Source organism: Callithrix jacchus, chromosome 7 (genome assembly GCF_049354715.1).
Source record: "Callithrix jacchus isolate 240 chromosome 7, calJac240_pri, whole genome shotgun sequence".
Classification (NCBI taxonomy): domain Eukaryota; kingdom Metazoa; phylum Chordata; class Mammalia; order Primates; family Cebidae; genus Callithrix; species Callithrix jacchus.
The window spans coordinates 145,122,595-145,142,613 of NC_133508.1; the positions used below are offsets into that span (position 1 = coordinate 145,122,595).

Below are 20,019 nucleotides of genomic sequence, written 5' to 3' on the forward strand. Positions count from 1 at the left end.
TCTTAGTATGGCAAAAAGAAATGTAACTTTTTTATCAAGTTCCTACAGTAATTTTAATAAAAGTAGCCTGAGGATCACATTTTGAGTATCTGTATTATTTCCATAGTTAGAATATTTTACTCTTGTAACTCAGCATTTAAGAAAGAGCTACAATGTGACTAAAGGAGGCAGTTTATAATAAATGAACATACAACCGTTCTAATTCCAGAAATTATCACTTTACTATACAAAAAATCTAAACATTTACAAAAGAAAATCAGAAGAAGTTGCAATTTAGAGCACATTGAGAAAGTTGCACAAGAGACTGACGAACGAACATTGTGAAACATCTCCGTACCATGCCAGTACCATACAGAGAAACCCAATCAACCATTATACCATAGATTGAGGTATTTAGTACCTGAAAGTCAACCCAGTGCTCTCTTTGCTTATTATTTGTCTATAAAAAATATAAAACCCTGGCATCTTTACAAAACCTGAAATTATTCTCAATGAACTTTATAGGAATAACATTTTGTTAAAGGAAATAAAATAGAAGAAAGATAACAAAGGTCAGCTGTCAGTCAATATTAATGTGAAATTTTCCAAAAATGCATTAAATTATAATAGTCCAAGCAACACTAGCTATTTTAACAATCTAAATATAGAATGTTGCTATTTTAAGCAATCTTGCTATGGCATAATTTTATTTCACATATGTACAAATTATGTTATTGTATATACAGATCAAGGAACTCTTCCAGCTCTCTCATTTCGATGGCAGTTACTACTTTTCAGGCAGCAAGTTTTTCTTTGACTGTTTGCTCACAGCCAGGGGCATAGGTGGGCATTTCTTTCCAAGTACAATACATTAGGGAAGTCTGACTCAGCTCATTGCTTTTCTCACGGAATGATGAGTAGTATCAAGGATGTGCAAGATGAGTGATGTCTCCAGTTGAACATATCAAGCATTAGCTACACTTTTGATTTCTGTGCTTCTACAAGACTATATGATCCTTTCATGTTGGCTCTTCTTGCAAAGTAAATGATCATTCCGATGACAGGTATTATTAAGGAGGATGCACAATAGAGCATGAGAAGCTCAGGAGAAAAATAGTCTTTGTTGTTTTCTTTTCCTGGAAAGTAACAAAATAGATGCAATTAATTTCTAGTATAAAAAGATAGTGTTTAAGAGTAACAGTTACATGTTGATTATAACAATATAACTGTTTCTCCAAAGAGAAGGGAATCAAAGCAGTGACAAGGACCATCAGGACTCATGATGCATATTTCTCTGAATTGTCCAGATAACCAGCTGGTGGTTGCCTCGGTCATGGTGGATCTCAAGATTGTAGTTGTTGGCTTCCACAGACTTGGACTGGAATAGATTCAGTTCAGTTGTAAAATGGAAGGGAGGGTACAAAAGTTTTTAGGACTCTTTTAACAAGAACAGGAATTGGAGAGAGGCGCTTCCTTTGAAAAATAAAAATACCTGCTAAATAACTGAGACTCTGATGACCATAAATTGAAATGACTAACCAGTTCTCTAAGAAAACCCTTCTAACATTCAGAGTGTGACTATTATAACTAAATTCCACAAATAAGATAGTAAGAGAAAAACAAAATTTTGCCAATGGCCTTTTCAGAGATATATAAAAGTTTCTATGTTTTGTATGTCAGAAATAGGGCATATTAATGTTTTTCCTCTTCAGCATTTACATCAGCTTTTGGTAAACTGGAGCTCTTCGGACAGTATTATGTTACAGTTTAAATGTTTCTTACTCAAAGGCATTCTCTGATCTCCATCTCCCTCATTCTAAATTAAGAACCTCAACATAGTCTCGAAACACACTAATTTTCCCTTCAAACCCCTCATCACAGCTTTTAATTAAACATTTATCCATATAATTACCTATTAAGTTTAGTTTCCTCCCCTAGGTTGTAAATTACGTCAAGACATGGATATCTATTTTCTTTTTGGTCCATCAGTCAACAACCAGCACCTGACTGACTGCTTGGCCTAGTTGGTCCCCCAAAAATATTTTTTAAACGCTAATAACATTTTTTTCTCTCTACATTTTGCCATTTAGCTGTAAATGGAGTACAGTTGGTAACAGTATACAAAAACTTTAAAATTAGTATCCTTTCTAATCTGCTAAAAAACTCATCTGACAGCTGCTATAACATTTAGCATCTTAACTTTATAAAAACATCCGAAGAAGATAGTGTGTCATTTACCGAAGACTGACTTCTGTTTATACTTTGTTTGCACAGCATCCTGTGACCACTCAAGTATTATTTCACCAAATGGCATATACTTTGTCTGCATCCTGGCAGAAACTAGAAATCTGACTTTGCGGATTACTACATTCTTTCCAGAGCTTTCTAATCACTGGAGGTCAAGCAAGTAAAAAAGAATCACTAGCATCAAATGATATGAAGTCATTTTTTCAAATTATTGAAGAAAAACAGTTCACCCTAAGTGTAATGATAATTGCCTCACTTTTTGACTTTCCTTTGCTAGAACCGAGTTAGTCAAAGTATAAGGGTAATATTTTAATAGGATGTCCATTGACATGATTATGGTTAGGCATCAATATTGATGACATGCTGAGAAATAGTATTTCTATTTCTATTGCTCTCTTTTCAATGTAATATATATTATCTAAAGCCTTTCAGTCTTCCCTGCAGACATCTGCAGAAAAACACAAACTAGCTGCCAAGGCAGTTGCCAGGGTAACCTTCAAATACAATTTTCTATTAATTGTATAAACACTGAATATCTTTGAAAACTCCTGGTGATTTCTATTAATGGACTACATTCAAGCCAAGACAAAATAAAACAAATTAAAAAATCAGCCAAATCCAAAAGAAGAGTAGTTCAAAATACCCAGAAAAATGTCCATTTTTCAGTCTTCATCAAAATTTAGTTATTTTAAACTATATTCAGTTTAGGGGCATGAGTTTCTAGCTAAGTGGCTAATATTCGTTAATTATTCAGTTAAATAATGAGTAAAAAGTAGCAACTATGTAAGTGGCTAATAAAGCAATTAGACAATAAAGCAATGTGTGTGAGACAGAGTTAAAGAATAGAGAAGCACGTTTGACGTGTCTTTAAAAGATAACAATTAATTACAGAATTAGAGAAACGTTAGCGGACCAATTTCCTGGGCTAGGCTTAACTAAAGGTGGCCTAGAGGCATTAAGGATTAAAGAAAATAGGGATGAATAAATTTCAGCCTACTCATAACTGAGATTGCAGTCTGTCTGGAATAATCTCCAACCTCATTGGAAGCACTGATTACCTATACCTCGGTATCATTTTGAATGACATGATACAAAACAAATGTTCCCTTCTTTGAACACATAGTAACTTCATGGCTAGATCAACTCTTTTCAGGATAATCACTGTAGGTGGATGACTAAAAGTTTTACATATAATCGAGATGTTTTCCCCTTCTTTAACATTTCTAGATGGATGTAGAGATATTGTCATGTTTCAAGGAGGTACTGGGAATGTGGAAGACATATATATGGTAAGGCTTGACATTTTGAGAAATTTGGTCAGAGGAACACAAATTTTCCCTGTTTCTGACCTAGATTCAAGTTTTCTCTGCATTGACAAGTGGTTGCTAACTCTGATAGCCAAGTGCCAGACGTCTTAAGACTTGGCATTTGTTTGCAGTCCTGTTTGCACTCCACCGCCAAATATGGCTTCCATTATACAATAGCAGCTAATTGGTGAGCAAGGGCTGTGAGATGGATCAGCCAAGGCTGACGTATTCTGCTTACACCAATAAGATCAGTAGATCCTACCTACTGTGCCTTCACAAGAGGGCTTAGGAGATTAAGGGGCCCCTGAAGTTTCTCCAGTGAGGATATTGCTCCTCTCTTTCTCTGTCCATCAGAATAGGGTAGGATGGCAAGGGGCCTGGAGTTTTAATGGGGCTTTTCTATAGTCTAGAGTTTTTTTTATGTTGTTCAGGATCAAGTTTACTATTCCCAATTATTATCCTGGAAAGAGTCAGTCCAGAAAATTGCAGTTACACCATGTTCAGCAAATAGTGTTTCCTTCTGATAGGAAGGAATACAGTCTGGATAGGACCCTTCTTTTTCAGTGTGCCAATCCTACTTCTTCAGTTTCCTTATAACCTCCAGGGAAAAGCTTTGAATATATGGTTGAACATTTAGCAACTGGAAGACCTCAGAGACAGATGATGAATTGTAAACTGAAAAAAGCAAGCAAGAATTCCTCACTCACCAGTGATTAATGTCAACTTCCTGGCTAAACTTTATAGGATAAAGCAGCTGTGCTTGATTATTTCAAGAACCACTAAGAAATAAACCACAGCTCCATTTTGCTCACTCATTCATCAAATACTGGAAACTCTTAGTAATCCATGGAACTTCTGAACTATTACCAAGAAAACAAAAACAAAAAACACAAACAACAAACTCACCTTGAACATCAAGTGTTAAACTTCTTAATTGTGAGCCAACCTTGTTTTTAGATTCACATTCGTACACCCCTGCATCCTCCAACTGGGCCTTTCGGATGGTATAAGCACCGTCTATAGATTTTAGTACTCTGTCTCCTGTCTCTGCTTTTTTCTTCAAGATTATCCATGTTTCTGGAACATTTCCACATGTACAAGAGATGATGACAGTGTCTCCTTCTCTGACACTCTCAGAAGGAAAAGCTATAAGTTGTATGTCTTTTGGAGAACCTATAAAGAGAATTTAAAAGGCATCTCAGATTGAGTGAAATATAAACCAATTCCTTATTAATTTCATGGCATCAGCAACAGCTACCACGGAGCTAATTGTGCTTAGTGTTTGCACTAAATGTTAAGAAGGGCAAATAAAGAAGTCAGGCATTGCTGAATTGCTGGAAATGATCATGTTTTAACTGAGAGGTGACATGGCTTATGCTTCTTTCATTTTCCTTGATATAATTATTTACCCAGCCTAGCACAAAGAATAGGTGTTTGATATGGTTTGGCTCTGTGTCCCCATCCAGATCTCAACTTGAATTGTAATCCCCAGGTGTGGAGGGAGGAACCTGGAGGGAGGTGACTGGATCAGGGGGGCTGTTTTCCCCATGCTGTTCTTGTGACGGTGAATGAGTTTTCAGGAGAACTTTTGGTTTTAAAATGTGACAAGTCCTCACTCTCTCTTGCCTGCCACCACGTTAAGACATGCCTTGCTTTCTTTTCACCTCTGCTCTGATTGCACATTTTGTGAGATCTTCCTAGCTATGTGGAACTGTGAGTCAATTAAACCTCTTTTATTTATAAATTACCCAATCTCAAGTAACATCTTAATAGCAGTGTGAAAATAGATGAATACAATGTTTAATAAAGAGCTATAGAATTCAAATGTGAAACAGAAAACTAATTTTTTGTAATACTGTTTTGCAAAAATTTCCTTGAAGTACAAAGGCCTTTACAGGTTTCTGAGTTTTGAGTGTGATCCTTTAATCAAGAAGTTAAGCTGCACAGATGTGGCATTTTATACTATCCTTAACAACACTACTGGCATTTATTAAGTTCCAGGCACTGGGCTAAGTACTTGACATATAACATCTCTATTAATGCAACAACCTGTGGAGGGAGGTACCATATCACCAATTTTTAATGCTTATTAAGGTCTTCTATTTTATAAGTTGATTTGAAATTCTTTCCTCATCCAAGGTCATGACACCCATCTAAAAGGTGTTTTTTGTTTGTTTCTTTGTTTGTTTTAAGGTTGTGCATTGCCTTTCCAAGATTCTTCTTCTAAAATACAAATCAAATCATATTGAATTGAGATAATGAGAAAGTCACTAATACTTTAGTGGGAATAATACCAACGGGTAAGAGAGGAAATGACAGCCCTGGCAAAGAAAAGAATCCTGATGCCCAAAAGGAAAGGGATGCAGGAAATCCAAATTGATCACTTGATGATTTTGCTCCTAATTGCATATGGCTTAAACCTGAGAACTAGAAATTGTCTTGTTCTCAATCTTGGGTCTGCATCCTGGAGAGATGGGGCCTAGGTCTGTTGACTTAATCTACTTTAGTGGTTCCATGACGTCAGGCTGATGAACCAGAGGGCAGAGTCACTGCTACTCATAATCTCAGAATTTGCAAAAGGTTTAAGTGCCAGCAAATACTACTTGTGAGATTGCCACTCAAAGTTCAATTGAGCTACACATGGTGGCTTTAATCCTACATCATTCCAAATCCAGATATTCCTCTTCCTGTTTTTATTTCAACAGCATAGCCATTGCCTCCTAAGTGTAAGAGGAACTTCTGACACAGGCCCTGAAGACTTGCCTTTCACTTGAGTTTAAAAGAATCCCAGGATAAGAAAATTGTAATGATTCACAAGAAAGGACAATTTCAGGAGATTTCTCCACAGTTTGGAAACATTATAAACTCTTCAAAACCCGCAACACTTTTGTAGTAAAAAATTTTGTTTTCAAAGAAGCCTTTACTCATAATTAGTAACATAACCAAACAAACTTACTAGCAAGGATAACTCATTACTCACACTCTGCTCACCTTGGATAATTAATTCTACGTCTTCTCTGCTTCTCCCAGCCTGGTTAATTCCTTCACACACATAAACCCCAGAATCTTCCGTTTTTGTAGAAATTAAGATGAGAGTTGCATTCTCAGAAAGAGGCTGTAGCTCCCCGTTATGTAGCTGCCTGCTCCACAGGATTTTCGGAGCAGGGAGCCCGTGGCTGGAGCATGTCATATTCACAGAACTGCCTTCCTCCAGGATGGAGGAAGGCCTGACAGAGATAGTTGTGTTTCTGGGGGCAACTGAAAAGGCAGAGAGACTTGTTAGCTTGACCCCTTATTCCCTGAGTTCCAAAGAGTTTTAATAATGTTGCAGAATTGGGCTATGGGTTCAGCAGACTCATACAGTTTATAAACCTTGATAATTTGCCACAGTAGGTTTTGATTCTCATTTACTTTAGCTGACACCAAATGACAGAGTAGAACATGGACACGTCATGGTGTTTTCTAATGGAAATAAGTTCAGTAGGCACTCCCTCGCAACCAAAGAATGGTGATGGTCAATATAGTGTGTACTGCCATTTATGGTAGAGTCAACATGACTGTGAGAAACTGTGATCTATTTTTTCCACCCTTTTATCTCCAGGCTGGCCTCATGACTCACTTTGACTAATAGAATGCGGAAGAAGAAGTAACACTGTAGGACTTCCAAACCTAGTCCTTGAAGAGGCTGCTTTCATTTATACCTTCTTGAAACACTGAGCTCTGGCGAGTAAATCTAGGCTACTGTGAGGGTGACACCACATAAAGAAAGACAGGCCAAGTCATTCCACCCAGATATGACTCCAGACATGTGGGAGAAGTCATCTGAGACCAGTCAGCCCTGCTAACCTTACTGAAAATGCATGAGTGAGCTCAGCGAATACCATATTGAGCAGAATAACTGCCTAGCTGGCCCCCTCCCAAATTGCCAAGTCAAAGTATCATAAGCTGGTAAATAGGTACCATTTTAAGTTTAGGGAGGGTGATTTGTTACAATCATAATTATTTTGGAATTTCTTTTCAGTTATGTTTTTTCTTCACAGAGGTTTTAACGATTAATCTTATGCTACCTATTTCCCGGAAAACACGATAAAGAGACAGATATTAAACTGTAGATATCACATACATAAACTTACCATTGACATAAAGTGTCTGTGTAGTTTGCCTTTGTTTGGGTTCAAATTCCATTTCTTCGACATGTAACTTAGCTTGACAAACAAGAACTTTTCCATTATCTTCAATGGTAGGGACGAAGGTCATTTCCAAACTTTTTGTCTCTAAGGATTTCATATCCATATCCTCCAAAAACTCCTTATTCTTCAGAATAGTTTCCCCTTTAAATAACTCAATCTCCAACCGGTCAAGGGGGTACACACCAGGAATCTTGCAGCTTACAGTGACAGGGCTCCCACTCACGAGGAGACCACTCATCTCAATTTCTGGATCTCTAGGGAATGCTGCAAATCACAAGCAAAAATGATTTTTATACATGACATTCAAGGAAAAATCGAACTAAGCTTTATTAAATATAAAGTCCTCAAAACAACAGCTTTAATTCACCTGGGATAGAATGACTGTCAATATATAAGTCATCACAGTATTTATACATGACATATTTATGATACTGTATGTGACTAATGTTGGAAGCAAAAACTACTTAGTACATCGAGTCATTGAGTAATAAATTTTCACTTCTCATTTTTTTCTTCGTAATAAGCAATCTTGCTGTGTGCCATGGCTTGATCTTTTCTAAGTACACATCAGCTTCTACCATCTTATTTAGTCAGTATGTATTTTAAATGTTTAAACATTTGCCACGTTACGTTGAATACTTAGTATAAACTAGTCCTTTAACATTCATTAACTCAGTCTTCAAAGCAGCTACGCAAAATCGGTAGTACTTAACTTATTTTATAGCAAGGAATACCGAAACACACAGAGGCTAAGAGACTTTCATCACGCATTATACCTAGTAAGTCACTGAGATGGGCTGCGAATCCATATTTCTCCGACTTCGGAGCCCAGCTTTGGTTTTACAGAGCTGTGTGGTCTCTCAGTGTCAAATAAGGCAAACAGGGAAGTTCTCAAATTAGTTTAAAATTTAACGACCAAATTTAGACAGCAAGTTTTCAATATTTCTCAGACAATACTTGTCATCAAGAAAAGAACTGCCTTAACTGTATTCTTTATAATATAGTACAAATCAATAAAAATAAGACTAAAATAGCTATCAAGGACAAGAATAATGCGTTAGCTTTTTTTTCCTTAAGCAAAATGTTGTTAAAGCAACACATGCTCATGTATTTCTATGTCGCAGTAAGACTCCATGGCTGGTTCTCATTTCTGCTGGGAATGTGCCTATCTCAGCAGATCATGGACTCTGGATAATATGATAATGCAAATAAAATTTATCCTTCTTTTGAGAGGCCCCAATCCCTTTACAGGTATACTCTAACTCATTCTGAACAAAATCCTGAAGGGAAACACAAGTTTGGGCAGGGTTTCTGGTAGAAAATCTCTACATTATGTTCTCTTAAGTTCTACTGAATAAAATGAGGCAGAGTGACCCTCTCAAAAAAAATAACTTTATGGTCACTTCGCATATTTTGTTCCTCATTCAATATAGACTGAGGAACTCCATCAATGTCAAGTCCTGAGAACTGAGGTTGCAAAGAATGTTTATTAAGACGACAAGGAGACTAAGAGAAAGTGTAGTATATGCATGTGGTATAAATCAACGTCAAGATCTAGTACTGCTTCCTGATTCTGCTTTTCAGCTGAGCCACTGCCGCTGACCATCCCCATCTCCAGTCTAACTTCTTATCTTTAATTTTGGCTTTCTTCTGCTTCCTATTCCCTTATTTTTTCCCCCATCCTGCAGACAGCTCTTCAAATGTGCCTTTAAAACACTTTAAAACTACTCATTCTCAATTGGAGTAGTTGAACAGCAGTCACCTCCATACAGTCATCTGAATGGGCACTGACCCCACTGCACTTGCTTCCAGCATGGAGTGTGTCCAAGGGCACACTGAGAGAGTACTGACAAGGCACAAACCAAGGATTGTGGGTGCTGTGTACATATGTGATATATACTTAAGATTTAGGTGAATTCTGTTGCATCAAACCATTCTGATTCAGATTTGGGAGCAATTCACAATGCTAAATTCCTTTTCTAAACATATGGATCTCATTACACATCACAGATTTTGCATTCTTTTTCTTCCAATGAAACTTAAAAAGAAAATGAAAAGTAAACGATTCTGAAAAGCACTTACAGTAGAGCTCCACCTGGATTCCCTTTTCCACTTTCTTACGTCCACAAGTCACTGTGCACAGGTAAGAGTGCTCGTTCTCAAAACTCACAGGGCTCAGGGTCAGTGTGGAATTGGTCCCCTCACTCCTCACCTTCCCACTCAGAGGACTATCTATCTGGGTTCTCCAGGAGAAAGATGGTGACTCACAGCCCATGACACCACATGTCAACACGACCGAGTCTCCAATCCGAGCAGCAATCCGGGGTCCAGGGGAGATCTCAACAGTAAATGGTTTCTCTGGAACAGAGGTGGAAAACAAGATGAAAAGAACGTACTCTTTTCTTCTTTTATCACATTCTGACATATGATCTTTATTTTTCCTGATCCCCTTTCAGCTAACATCTATGCCAAGAAGAAATTGCTCTTTTTTACCTTCGGACCATAACAAAAGAGATCACATCCTTTAAGAATAAAACTATAATAGCTTGTTGATTCATTCATTTAACAAAATGAATAGATACAATTTTGTCAAGAGAGGTTGGTATCTCTTCATAGCAATAATCAAGTCTCTGTTCAAATGTAGTTTATCAAATCACTGTAAGAGTGAACAATTGTTCAAATAATTTAAGTGGTTCTTGTGTGTCAAGCACTATGTAAATTACTATATATATACATCATATACATATATAGCATATATATACTATATAGTGTGTATATATACTATGTGTGTGTGTGTATATATATCTCATTTAATCCCCACAACAATTTCATACACTGGTACTATTTTCTTCTTTGTCTTCTCTTTCTCTTTGTGCTTCTACTCTTTCTCTTCCTCCTTTTTCCCCTCCTTTTTCTTCTTGAGGAAATTTAGGCTCAGAATTAGGCACTGAATAACTTTGCCCAGTTTGCAAGTAAGTAGCAAAATTAGGACTTGATGCCAGGTGGGTCCGATTCAAGATCTCAGTTTTTCAGTTGCTACAACTAAATCAAGTCATCCTCATATGGCGATAAAACGATCTAAAAGAGGTGCTGGAAAAAGCTACAGAATGTATTCTAATTAGATATAATACCCACAGTGGGCAAGTATTTAGAGCTTCTGTTTCAATAATACTGTTATACCATTGAAAGTCACATAGATTCACCCCGAAATCAAAGTCAAAATCTAAGCATTAAAGAGATACATAAGTCACCTCCGAAATTTGCCTGATGCAATATGAAAACACTTTACAATTAATTCAGCATCTGAAAGCTAAGATGTGAGGGCAAACTCCTAAGACCCAAATATCTAGGAATGCTCTTTGGCCATCAGTGCTATCCCTGCTGGGTACAGGGGCTTCTTTTGGACGACTGCTATTTAGGGAGAAAGGGAACACCACATTCTGGCTCTACTCCCCTGAAGAAACTGGGAGTGTTTGGGCAACTCTGAAAGCAACAGATGAGACCCGCCTCTCCCCACATAAAAATCACTGAAATCTTCCTTGTAAATTACAGGCTTGAGATAAAAGAAAGAATCTCAAAATATGAATAATCCAAACATATTACATCTTACGTGTCTCTCATCTGTGCCATAAGTTATTTTTCTCAATAGGTTTGTCTAATTGTGACATCTTAGCATTTTGTAAAGTAGATTCTCCTCAAATCGCCTCAATAAACTGACATCCTATTAGATTTTAAAGAGAGCTCATTCACAAAAACAACCAGAGCTTCCACATTTCTTATATGCTAGTGTGAGAATGAGGAACTTTAAAAACAGATCCACTTCCTGCCTGTGAACATTTATCAGATTATTCTTTACAGTGGCCACGTGTATTGTCATGTGAACTTGGAATCACTGGAGGAGTAACCCCTTTAGGTGGCTGAAAGCCTTTTTAAAAGTATCTCCAGTACTTTAGCTCAGTAGTATCCCGTGTGATGAAAAGCACAAAACAACTCTCCCCAAATCCAAAATACATACCCTTCGTACATTGAAATAGGATACAGTTTATTATGGGGTGGCACTATTCCAGGATGAATGATTGGCTTTATGCGGTTTTATTAGCGTAACGTCTTTCATGGTCACTGGAGAATGCTCAGTAGATAACATCCAACTGAGGTAATCTACTTATGGTGAGTTTGATTTTCATTTTAATTGTTCAAGTTTAAATACCGTGTTTTCACATTTTAAAAATTTGAGCTGGGTATAGTGGCTATAATCCTAGCTACTCAGACAGCTATGGCGGGAGGATCACTTGAGCCCAGGAGTGAGCCCAGCTAAGGCGGGAGGATCACTTGAGTCCAGCCTGGGTGACATAGCAAGACCTCATCTCCCAAAACAAACAAAAGACTATGCTTTCCAAGTTTATAATCTACTCATTAATTCAACAAGCATTTGCTAAACATTTATTATGTATTAGGTAATGTGCTAAGAATCCAAACATTCACACACACACACATACACAGAATTCCTGACTTTAAGGAGTTTACAGATTTTTTTTAATTAAATAGAAACAGGGGGTTTCGTTATGTTGCCCAGGCTGGTCTTAAACTTCTGGCCTCAAGCGATCTTTCCACCTAAGCCTCCCAGAGTGCTGGGATTATAGGCATGAACCATTGTGCCCACAGCAGGATTTTACAGTTTAGTGGAAAGATACATTTAAAAAGACATAATATTTTGTCTCTTGCTAAAGAATATTGGAATTATCTATTTATATGACTGTCCTTCCTAGTTTGTATGCTCCCTTAGGGAAGTTGTCATATCTTTTTTATGTATGTACCCCCAGTACCAAGTACAAATCTTGGATTCTTGGATAAGGGCTCTTAATATGCGTTGAACTGAACAGAAGTGCGTACATGATTATAAGGACCGTTGAGTGTACACAAAGGAAAGAGTAAGTCATTTGGTCTGACACAGTCTGGAACTGGGAGGCTGACGTGAGCTTTGTCTTCGAGAATGGCTAAGACTTTGCCAGATGAAGGAAGGAGAGAGGCCATTTCAGGCAGAAGGAACAGCACAAGCAGACACACTCAGTTATCAACAAAGCTGCAGAGGGAGTCTCTGACCAGACCATAAAGAGTTCTCTGTGACTGTTTTAAGAAATGTGATTGAAATTATAGAAAATGAGCACCTTTTTGTTTAAGGTAATAAACTCCGGGAATGGTGCATAAGATTGATTATACGGGGGACAGAACGTTAGCAGGGAGACTATTTAAAGACAATTAGCCATAAAATATGTGAAATACTGTTTAGCCTTAAAAAACAAAAGAGGAAATTCTGTCATTTGCAACACCAGGGATGAACCCAGAGGACATCATGCTAAGTCTAACAAGCCAGGCACAGAGACCAGTACCTCGTGATCTCACCTATATGTGGGCTCTACTTCTAAAGTCATAGAAGCAGAGAGTAGAATGGTGGTTACCAGAGGCTTGGGGGAGGAGAGGAAGGGAATGAGATGTTGGCCGAAGGGTACAGAGGTTCAGTTGGACAGGAGCGTAAGTTGTTGGGATCTACTACATATCATGATGACTATAATTAATGATAATGTATTATATATTTAAAAATAGCTAAGAAAGTGAATTTCAAATGTATCACCACAAAAAAATAAGTGAGGCAATGGATATGTTGACTTGACTTAATCATTCTACATTGTACACCTAAATCCAACATCACATTGTAATCTATAAATGTACACAATCATGATTTAGCAACTAAAAATAATATTTTTAAAAAGAAATAATAAAAACAATTAGCTATAAAATTGTAAAGGTGAAGGGGTTTTTCATTAAAACGAATCTGAATTAAAATCATGGTAAATGCAACTAAAGAGCTGTTTAGCCCCAGGAAAAGTATGAACTATGCTGAGCCTTGGTTTTTAATAGTGTTTTGGTAAAGATTAATGAGATAAAATATATAAAGCAGAAGGTAGAATTCCTGGGAAATATTAGGTGTTCAATCAATAGGTGGTATCATTATTAATCTCTGGGAGATTCCACTCTCTCATCTGTAAAATGAATACAAAATACTTACTTTTTAGTTATTTCTTGAAGATTACAGATAGCATATGTAAAATGTCAGAAACATATCTGGTGTTCAGTGAATACTGTTATGTAAGAATATCTTGCAAGAGCCCAAATGAGAGATGATAAACTAAGGCGATGGCAAGAAGGGTGAAGAAGAGGTCATATTCCAGGGAGCATTTTGAGGCAGAACTGACAGGATTTAACAGCATAGAATGGGAACATGAATTCGGGAGTAATGAACATACTGTAGGCCAATTCTTGGGAGTCTTGCGTGAGAAGAGAAGAGAACCCAGGGGTGTTAACTTGAAAATACCAATATCCAAGGGGCAGGAGGGAGAGACAAAGTGAGGGAATGAAGCAGTGAAAAGGTGGTATGAAATGGAAAAGAAGCATAAAAGCAAAGTCTGTTGACAACAGATGCTGGAGAGGATGTGGAGAAATAGGAACACTTTTACACTGTTGGTGCGAGTGTAAATTAGTTCAACCATTGTGGAAGACAGTGTGGGGATTCCTCAAGGATCTAGAAATAGAAATTCCATTTGACCCAGCCATCCCATTATGGAGTATATACCCAAAGGATTATAAATCATTCTATTATAAAGACACGTACACACATGTTCATTGTGGCATTTTTTACAACAGCAAAGACCTGGAACCAATCCAAATGCCCATCAATGATAGACTGAACAGGGAAAATGTGGCACATATACACCATGGAATACTATGCTGCCATAAAAAATGATGAGTTCGTGTCCTTTGTAGGGACATGGATGAACCTGGAAACCATCATTCTCAGCAAACTGACACAAGAACAGAAAAATCAAACACCGCATGTTCTCACTCATAGGTGGGTGTTGAACAATGAGAACACATGGACACAGGGAGGGGAACATCACACCCTGGGGTCTGCTGGGGGTGCTAGGGGAGGGACAGCACAAGGTGGGAGGTTGGGAGGGATAACATGGGGAGAAATGCCAGATATAGGTGACGAGGGGATGGAGGCAGCAAACCACCTTGCCACGTATGTACCTATGCAACAATCCTGCAAGATCTGCCCATGTACCCCAGAACCTAAAGTACAATAAAAAATAACATAAAATAAAAAAAGAAAAGCAGAGTCATGGAAACCCTGAAAGAAAAGACTTCCAAGAATTACAAGTAGTATAAACATATGTTTGTGCTAAAGGACATGGCAATGAGGTAGGTCATCAATGAAACTAAGGGCAGCAATTTCATCACTGAAACTGTGTGACTATTGTCCGAATCCCAGTGACAACACTTTTATCATTCCCTTTTTCACATTCTACTCACCTTGAACAATTAATTCCACCTCTTTTCTGTCTTTCCCAATCAGATTAACTCCTTCACACACATAAATTCCAGAATCTTCCCTCCTCATAGCAATTAAGGTGAGAGTTGCATTCCCAGAAAGGTGCTGTAAATTCCCATTATCTAATTTCTTGCTCCAGAAAATCTCTGGAGGTGGTAGACCCTCACTGGAACATGTCATGGTCACAGAGCCACCTTCTTGAAGCCTTGTGGATGGATTCACAGAAATGACTGTATTCTTGGGTGATACTGGAAAGGCAAGGAATAATATTAGCAATTGCTAAGCAGCATCCCAGTGCAACAGAGGTAGTGTGTTTCTCTGAGACAGTATTTATGTACTTCTACCAATTCGATGACATTACTTTGCCAAATTAGTATAAAGAACTGCTGAAGCATTCAAAATAGTTTCTGACTAAACTGATCAAGTTACTTTTTTTTGTTTCATGTTTTTCAGATGGTTATAGATATTCAGAAATTAAGAAGACCCATGTGGCTTAACCTCCCACCTAAGGGTAGGAGTCCTATTTAAGCATTCTTGCCAAGTGCCCATTCAAGTCAGCTCCAACATTTACTGAGAGAATCAACCCACTACTTTCCAGGAGTCAATTAGATTTTTGGACAGCTCTACATATTAGCACATTTCTCCCTGTTGAGCTGAAATCTTCCTCTTTATAACTAATTTAAACATATTGGCCATACTTCAGGCCTCTATTGTTACAGAATAAAGTAAATCACTTTTTCATATAACTGTGTTTCAAATGCTTAAGTAGAGCTCTCTTTTCCAGGTTTTGTATTCTCTTAGGAAAAATATCCTCTATCTTGACTATTCTTCTCAAAATATTGTTAAAACCATTTCCAGCTCATTCTCTTTCAGCTAAACATGCTATAGGTGGCAATACTCCTTTTGGATGTGGTGCCCAATGCAGAACATAGCATTTTAGTCTAAACAGAGCACAGTGAGGCCACTCCTACACAACTCTGTAACTACAAGACTACCACAAATCCCCTGGCAGTGTCAGGGAGATAGGAGGCAATCAACCCCATCACTTTTCCCCTGCCCAATGCGCATGTGTATATATATCTATATGCATACACACATGGGCACACACACATATACAAACACACAGAGAATAAGTGCTCACCTTGTCAAGTTTCTATACCTGAGCAATGAATATTTCAAGGCATACTATAAGAGTTTACAAAACAATATTAAAATGTTTTATCAATAGCAAAGCCACCTGATCCAATCAGGTGGCATTACCATTCCCCTTTTATGCACTGGGAATAGAGAAATTACGTAACCCAAACTCATACAATTAATAGAGCCAGAAATTAAGCTCAAGGGTTCTCAGTCCAAATCCAGTGTTCTTTTCATTGAATTATACTATTGGCAAACATTATGTTCTCAATGAATACAAGTGGAATAGAAACTATATACAAGTTTCTTTTTGACTTTACTGCTAAGTTTATTGCTATACACAACCAAGGTTGGATTCCCACAAAGACTAGAACATATTGCACAGGTACTTACTGTAGATTTGCAATTCTTTTATAGCCTTCCTTTCTGTGGGCACAGAATCCATTTCATCAATGTGTAATTTAGCTCGGCACACAAGAACTTTTCCAATATCCTCAATGACAGGAGTAAAGGTTACTTCCAAACTCTTTGTTTCCAGGGACTTCGTGTCTAGATCCTCCAGAAATTCCTGATTCTTCATGAGGTGATCTCCTTTCAGTAAGCTCATCTCCAGCCTGTCAAATGGGTATACATCAGGGACCAAACACTTGACTGTGATCGGCTTCCCAGCCTCCAGAGGGCCACTCAAATAAATCTCTGGATCCTTAGGAAAAGCTGCAAAGGCCAAACAAATGCATGGATGGGCTTTTTCTTTTCATGTGATATAAGATCTCTTACTGTTTTAACACAATACAAATCAAGTCTAGTGTTTTTGTTAAGACAGTCTTAATAAGGCAGAATTGCTTAAATACCCTTTTGTGATTTGGGGTAGGTTCAAGGCACAAGAATTAGAAGCAAACATTATTTAGAAGATTGCTCTATTCTGATCCTATAAATATTGAGGGTTTCATGTTATTATAGTAAAAGAAGCAAGAAAAACTAATGTTTATATTGAACCTTACTTGTGGCTGTCACTGTGCTACAGATTTAAAATGAATGATTTTATTTTATCCTCACAGTAATTCTAAAAGATAGAGATCACATTTCACAGGAAAGAAGACTTGAACTTAGTACACTGACATAACTTGTCTAAGGTGAATACATTGACATAACTTGCCTAAGGTCACACACCTAGTAAATGGCAAAGTTGGGATTTAAACTCAGGATTTCTATTATTTGGTTTGCTACTACAGTTTTACATTATGCTACATCACATTCTCTTATAGTCAGGGCAGATATATTTCCATTTTGCAGATAATGACTGTAAGGCTTGAAATGTCATTGCAAAGAATAGTTATTGTCAAGATATGCTAAGAAATGAAAAGACTAACTTTAAGCAATTAGCTTCTGAAAATGGTGCCTCTGACAGGAATTCATCCACCAGAAAGATACATTTGTGCAAGCTTTATGTTCTGGAACACAGATTTTCCTCCTGAAATGCCTAACTCAGTGTCTCAACCAGTATTCCAGCGGAGCTTCTGGTACAAGGAAATAACTATTTTATGTGACCATTGCCTCCTTTGCAAGAGTTACCCTTTTCATTACATATTGTCATGAAGTAACATATTGGTGGATTCAAAACTCTGTGTAGCAGAAAGAATACAAAGGTCTCAGCTCTAACCACTATTACAATCAAATTTGGAATGAAGACAGAACTCTTACACGTAATGAGAAACAGACGCTCCTGGAGAAAAACCTCAGGCAACATAATTAAAGCCAGAAGCGTCATTTCTCTTTCTTAAATCTTCAACTATTTGGTACTGACGGGCAAAAGACAAAGGAGCTGGAAATTCTTCGCTATGTGAAAAAACATGGTATATTTAATTTTTCCACCAATAATTTCTGTCCCTTATATTCTGTAAGAAATGTTCCTCTAATCCACACAGTTTGATGATAGTAACAATTATGTCTAAGGAGAAAACTTTTATACTAATACCTGTTACTAATTATAGATCTTCTACTTACTGCTAAGCTGATTTTAAGCATCAAATTGCATAACAGTAAATGAATACAAAAATCCCTAAAGGATAGAATTCATAAATCAATCAGACACGTAAGCAAGTAAACATTTAAGGATATAATCAAATGGAAATATTTTTTGATAAAACAAAAAGAACCTTGGAGATTATCATTTTACAGCTAAAGAAATTAGAGCACAGAGAGGTTGGGTCTTATACATGGTCACTGTGTTTATGACAGGGGTGGAAATAGAAGCCAACGTTTGGATTTCTCTCCTATGCTAGCCTTAGCTATACCTAATTTTCCTGATGTTATATTTTCTTTAGCCAAGAATATGTGAATATCTATTTCAAAACTTTTTTTTAAATATCATTTTTAAAAAGATATTTTAAAGTAAAATTAAGAGGAAACCAAAGATTTTCTGAAGCACTCACAATAGATCTCCACCTGGATTCCTTTTTCCAGTTTGCTAGATCCGCAAATTGCTGTGCACAGGTAAGAGTGTTCATTCCCGAAACTAACAGGATTCATGGTCAGCGTAGACGTGGTCCCCTCATTCCTCACCTTCCCATTCAATGGACTATCTATCTGGGTTCTCCAAGAGAAAGATGGAGAGTCACAGCCTGTGGTGCTGCAAGTCAGTGAGACGGAGTCACCAATCTGAGCAAGAGATCTAGATTCAGGGGTGGTCTTGATTTTAAAAGCTAGAGCTGAAAAAGCAAAAAAGAGAGAAGCAAACTTAGCACTGGTTTCTCTAGTATTCTATTCCTTCTTCTCTTTATAATGTTCAAAATATTATCAGACGGGTCTCTTTCCTAAGCTGCTTCAAACTAACTGCAAGATAGCCAAAGAGCACCGAAGTCACTGCTAATAAGGTTTTTGGAATCATCTTTACTAAAGAGAATTCTCAGTTCCAACCTCAATTCCCATTTGTCAAAGCTGTTTTGTTATTTGCTAAGTTTGACCTCAATATCAAGTACAGAAAACTAAGGAGACAGACTTGCTAGTGACAGGATCCAGATTACTCACTTGCCTTTGGAAAAAAAGGCATCAAAAAACATCAATTGTTAGCTCTAACTATGACAGTACAATGGTACATAGCAAAACTCAATTGCATATTAAAAGTTAGGATAAATCAACTTTTCCTACTGTTTAAAATCCTAGTGCCTTTACTTCACTACTATCACAAAACTGACTGAAGCCGAAACCAGAGATAAAATGGAATGCTAACATTTGAAATAGATCAAGGATAAGAACTTACAAACTGCAAACATTATCCAAAGTATATTTGAGGCTCCAACGATCACGATCATCTTCCCAGGCATTTTAAGTTGTTGTCGTGATGAGAAAGCAGTGGTTCCAAAACCCCTTTTCTTGCCACACCTGTAAGTGCCTGGGGAAGGGTGTTCAGCTCCTAAAGCCAGTGAGGCCCGATGTGCAGTGAAATAGAAAGTCTGCCCTTTATAAAGGGTCTTGTTGCAGAGACAGGCAGAGGGAAATCCCTTCAAGGGGAAACCCAGGGCAGAGCCAGGGAAAAAAGTTGACTGGACTCCCAGCCAAGTTCCAGTATTAACCCCTTCAGTTGCTCTCAGTGCTGAAGCTCCTCTCTCTGTCCCGGAAAAAGAAGACACTTCCAAGACTACAAAACATAAGCTTTTCCTAATCTTCGACTCCAAAAGGCTATGTTTACTGGAAAGGTAAAGGACAATGCTGATTGCAGAATGAAGCTTTCTAAATCCAATGTGACATGGGGAGCGGGAGTGGAAAGAGAAAA

General features: G+C 37.5%; 1 protein-coding gene across 1 annotated transcript; it reads right to left on the bottom strand.

The window, feature by feature from the left end:
• Positions 1-199: 199 nt before the first annotated feature.
• On the bottom strand, positions 200-19,684 carry VCAM1 (vascular cell adhesion molecule 1). Its single transcript, XM_003733502.5, has 9 exons — positions 19,507-19,684; positions 18,680-18,955; positions 16,641-16,961; positions 15,092-15,358; positions 9,806-10,081; positions 7,667-7,987; positions 6,525-6,791; positions 4,440-4,706; positions 200-1,115 (listed from the first exon to the last, which is right to left on the bottom strand). Exons 1-9 carry the CDS (start codon positions 19,568-19,570, stop codon positions 955-957), a joined length of 2,220 nt encoding a protein of 739 aa, XP_003733550.1. The 5' UTR covers positions 19,571-19,684; the 3' UTR covers positions 200-954.
• Between the last annotated feature and the right edge of the window lie 335 nt (positions 19,685-20,019).

Excerpts from the sequence above, each read along its gene's own strand:
- VCAM1 (XM_003733502.5), bottom strand. The coding sequence starts at position 19,570 with ATGCCTGGGAAGATGATCGTGATCGTTGGAGCCTCAAATATACTTTGG. Across the intron at positions 18,956-19,506 it reads TTGGATAATGTTTGCAGTTT|CTCTAGCTTTTAAAATCAAG; the intron begins GTAAGTTCTTAT and ends TTGCTTTTTCAG. Across the intron at positions 15,359-16,640 it reads AAAAGAATTGCAAATCTACA|TATCACCCAAGAATACAGTC; the intron begins GTAAGTACCTGT and ends TTGCCTTTCCAG.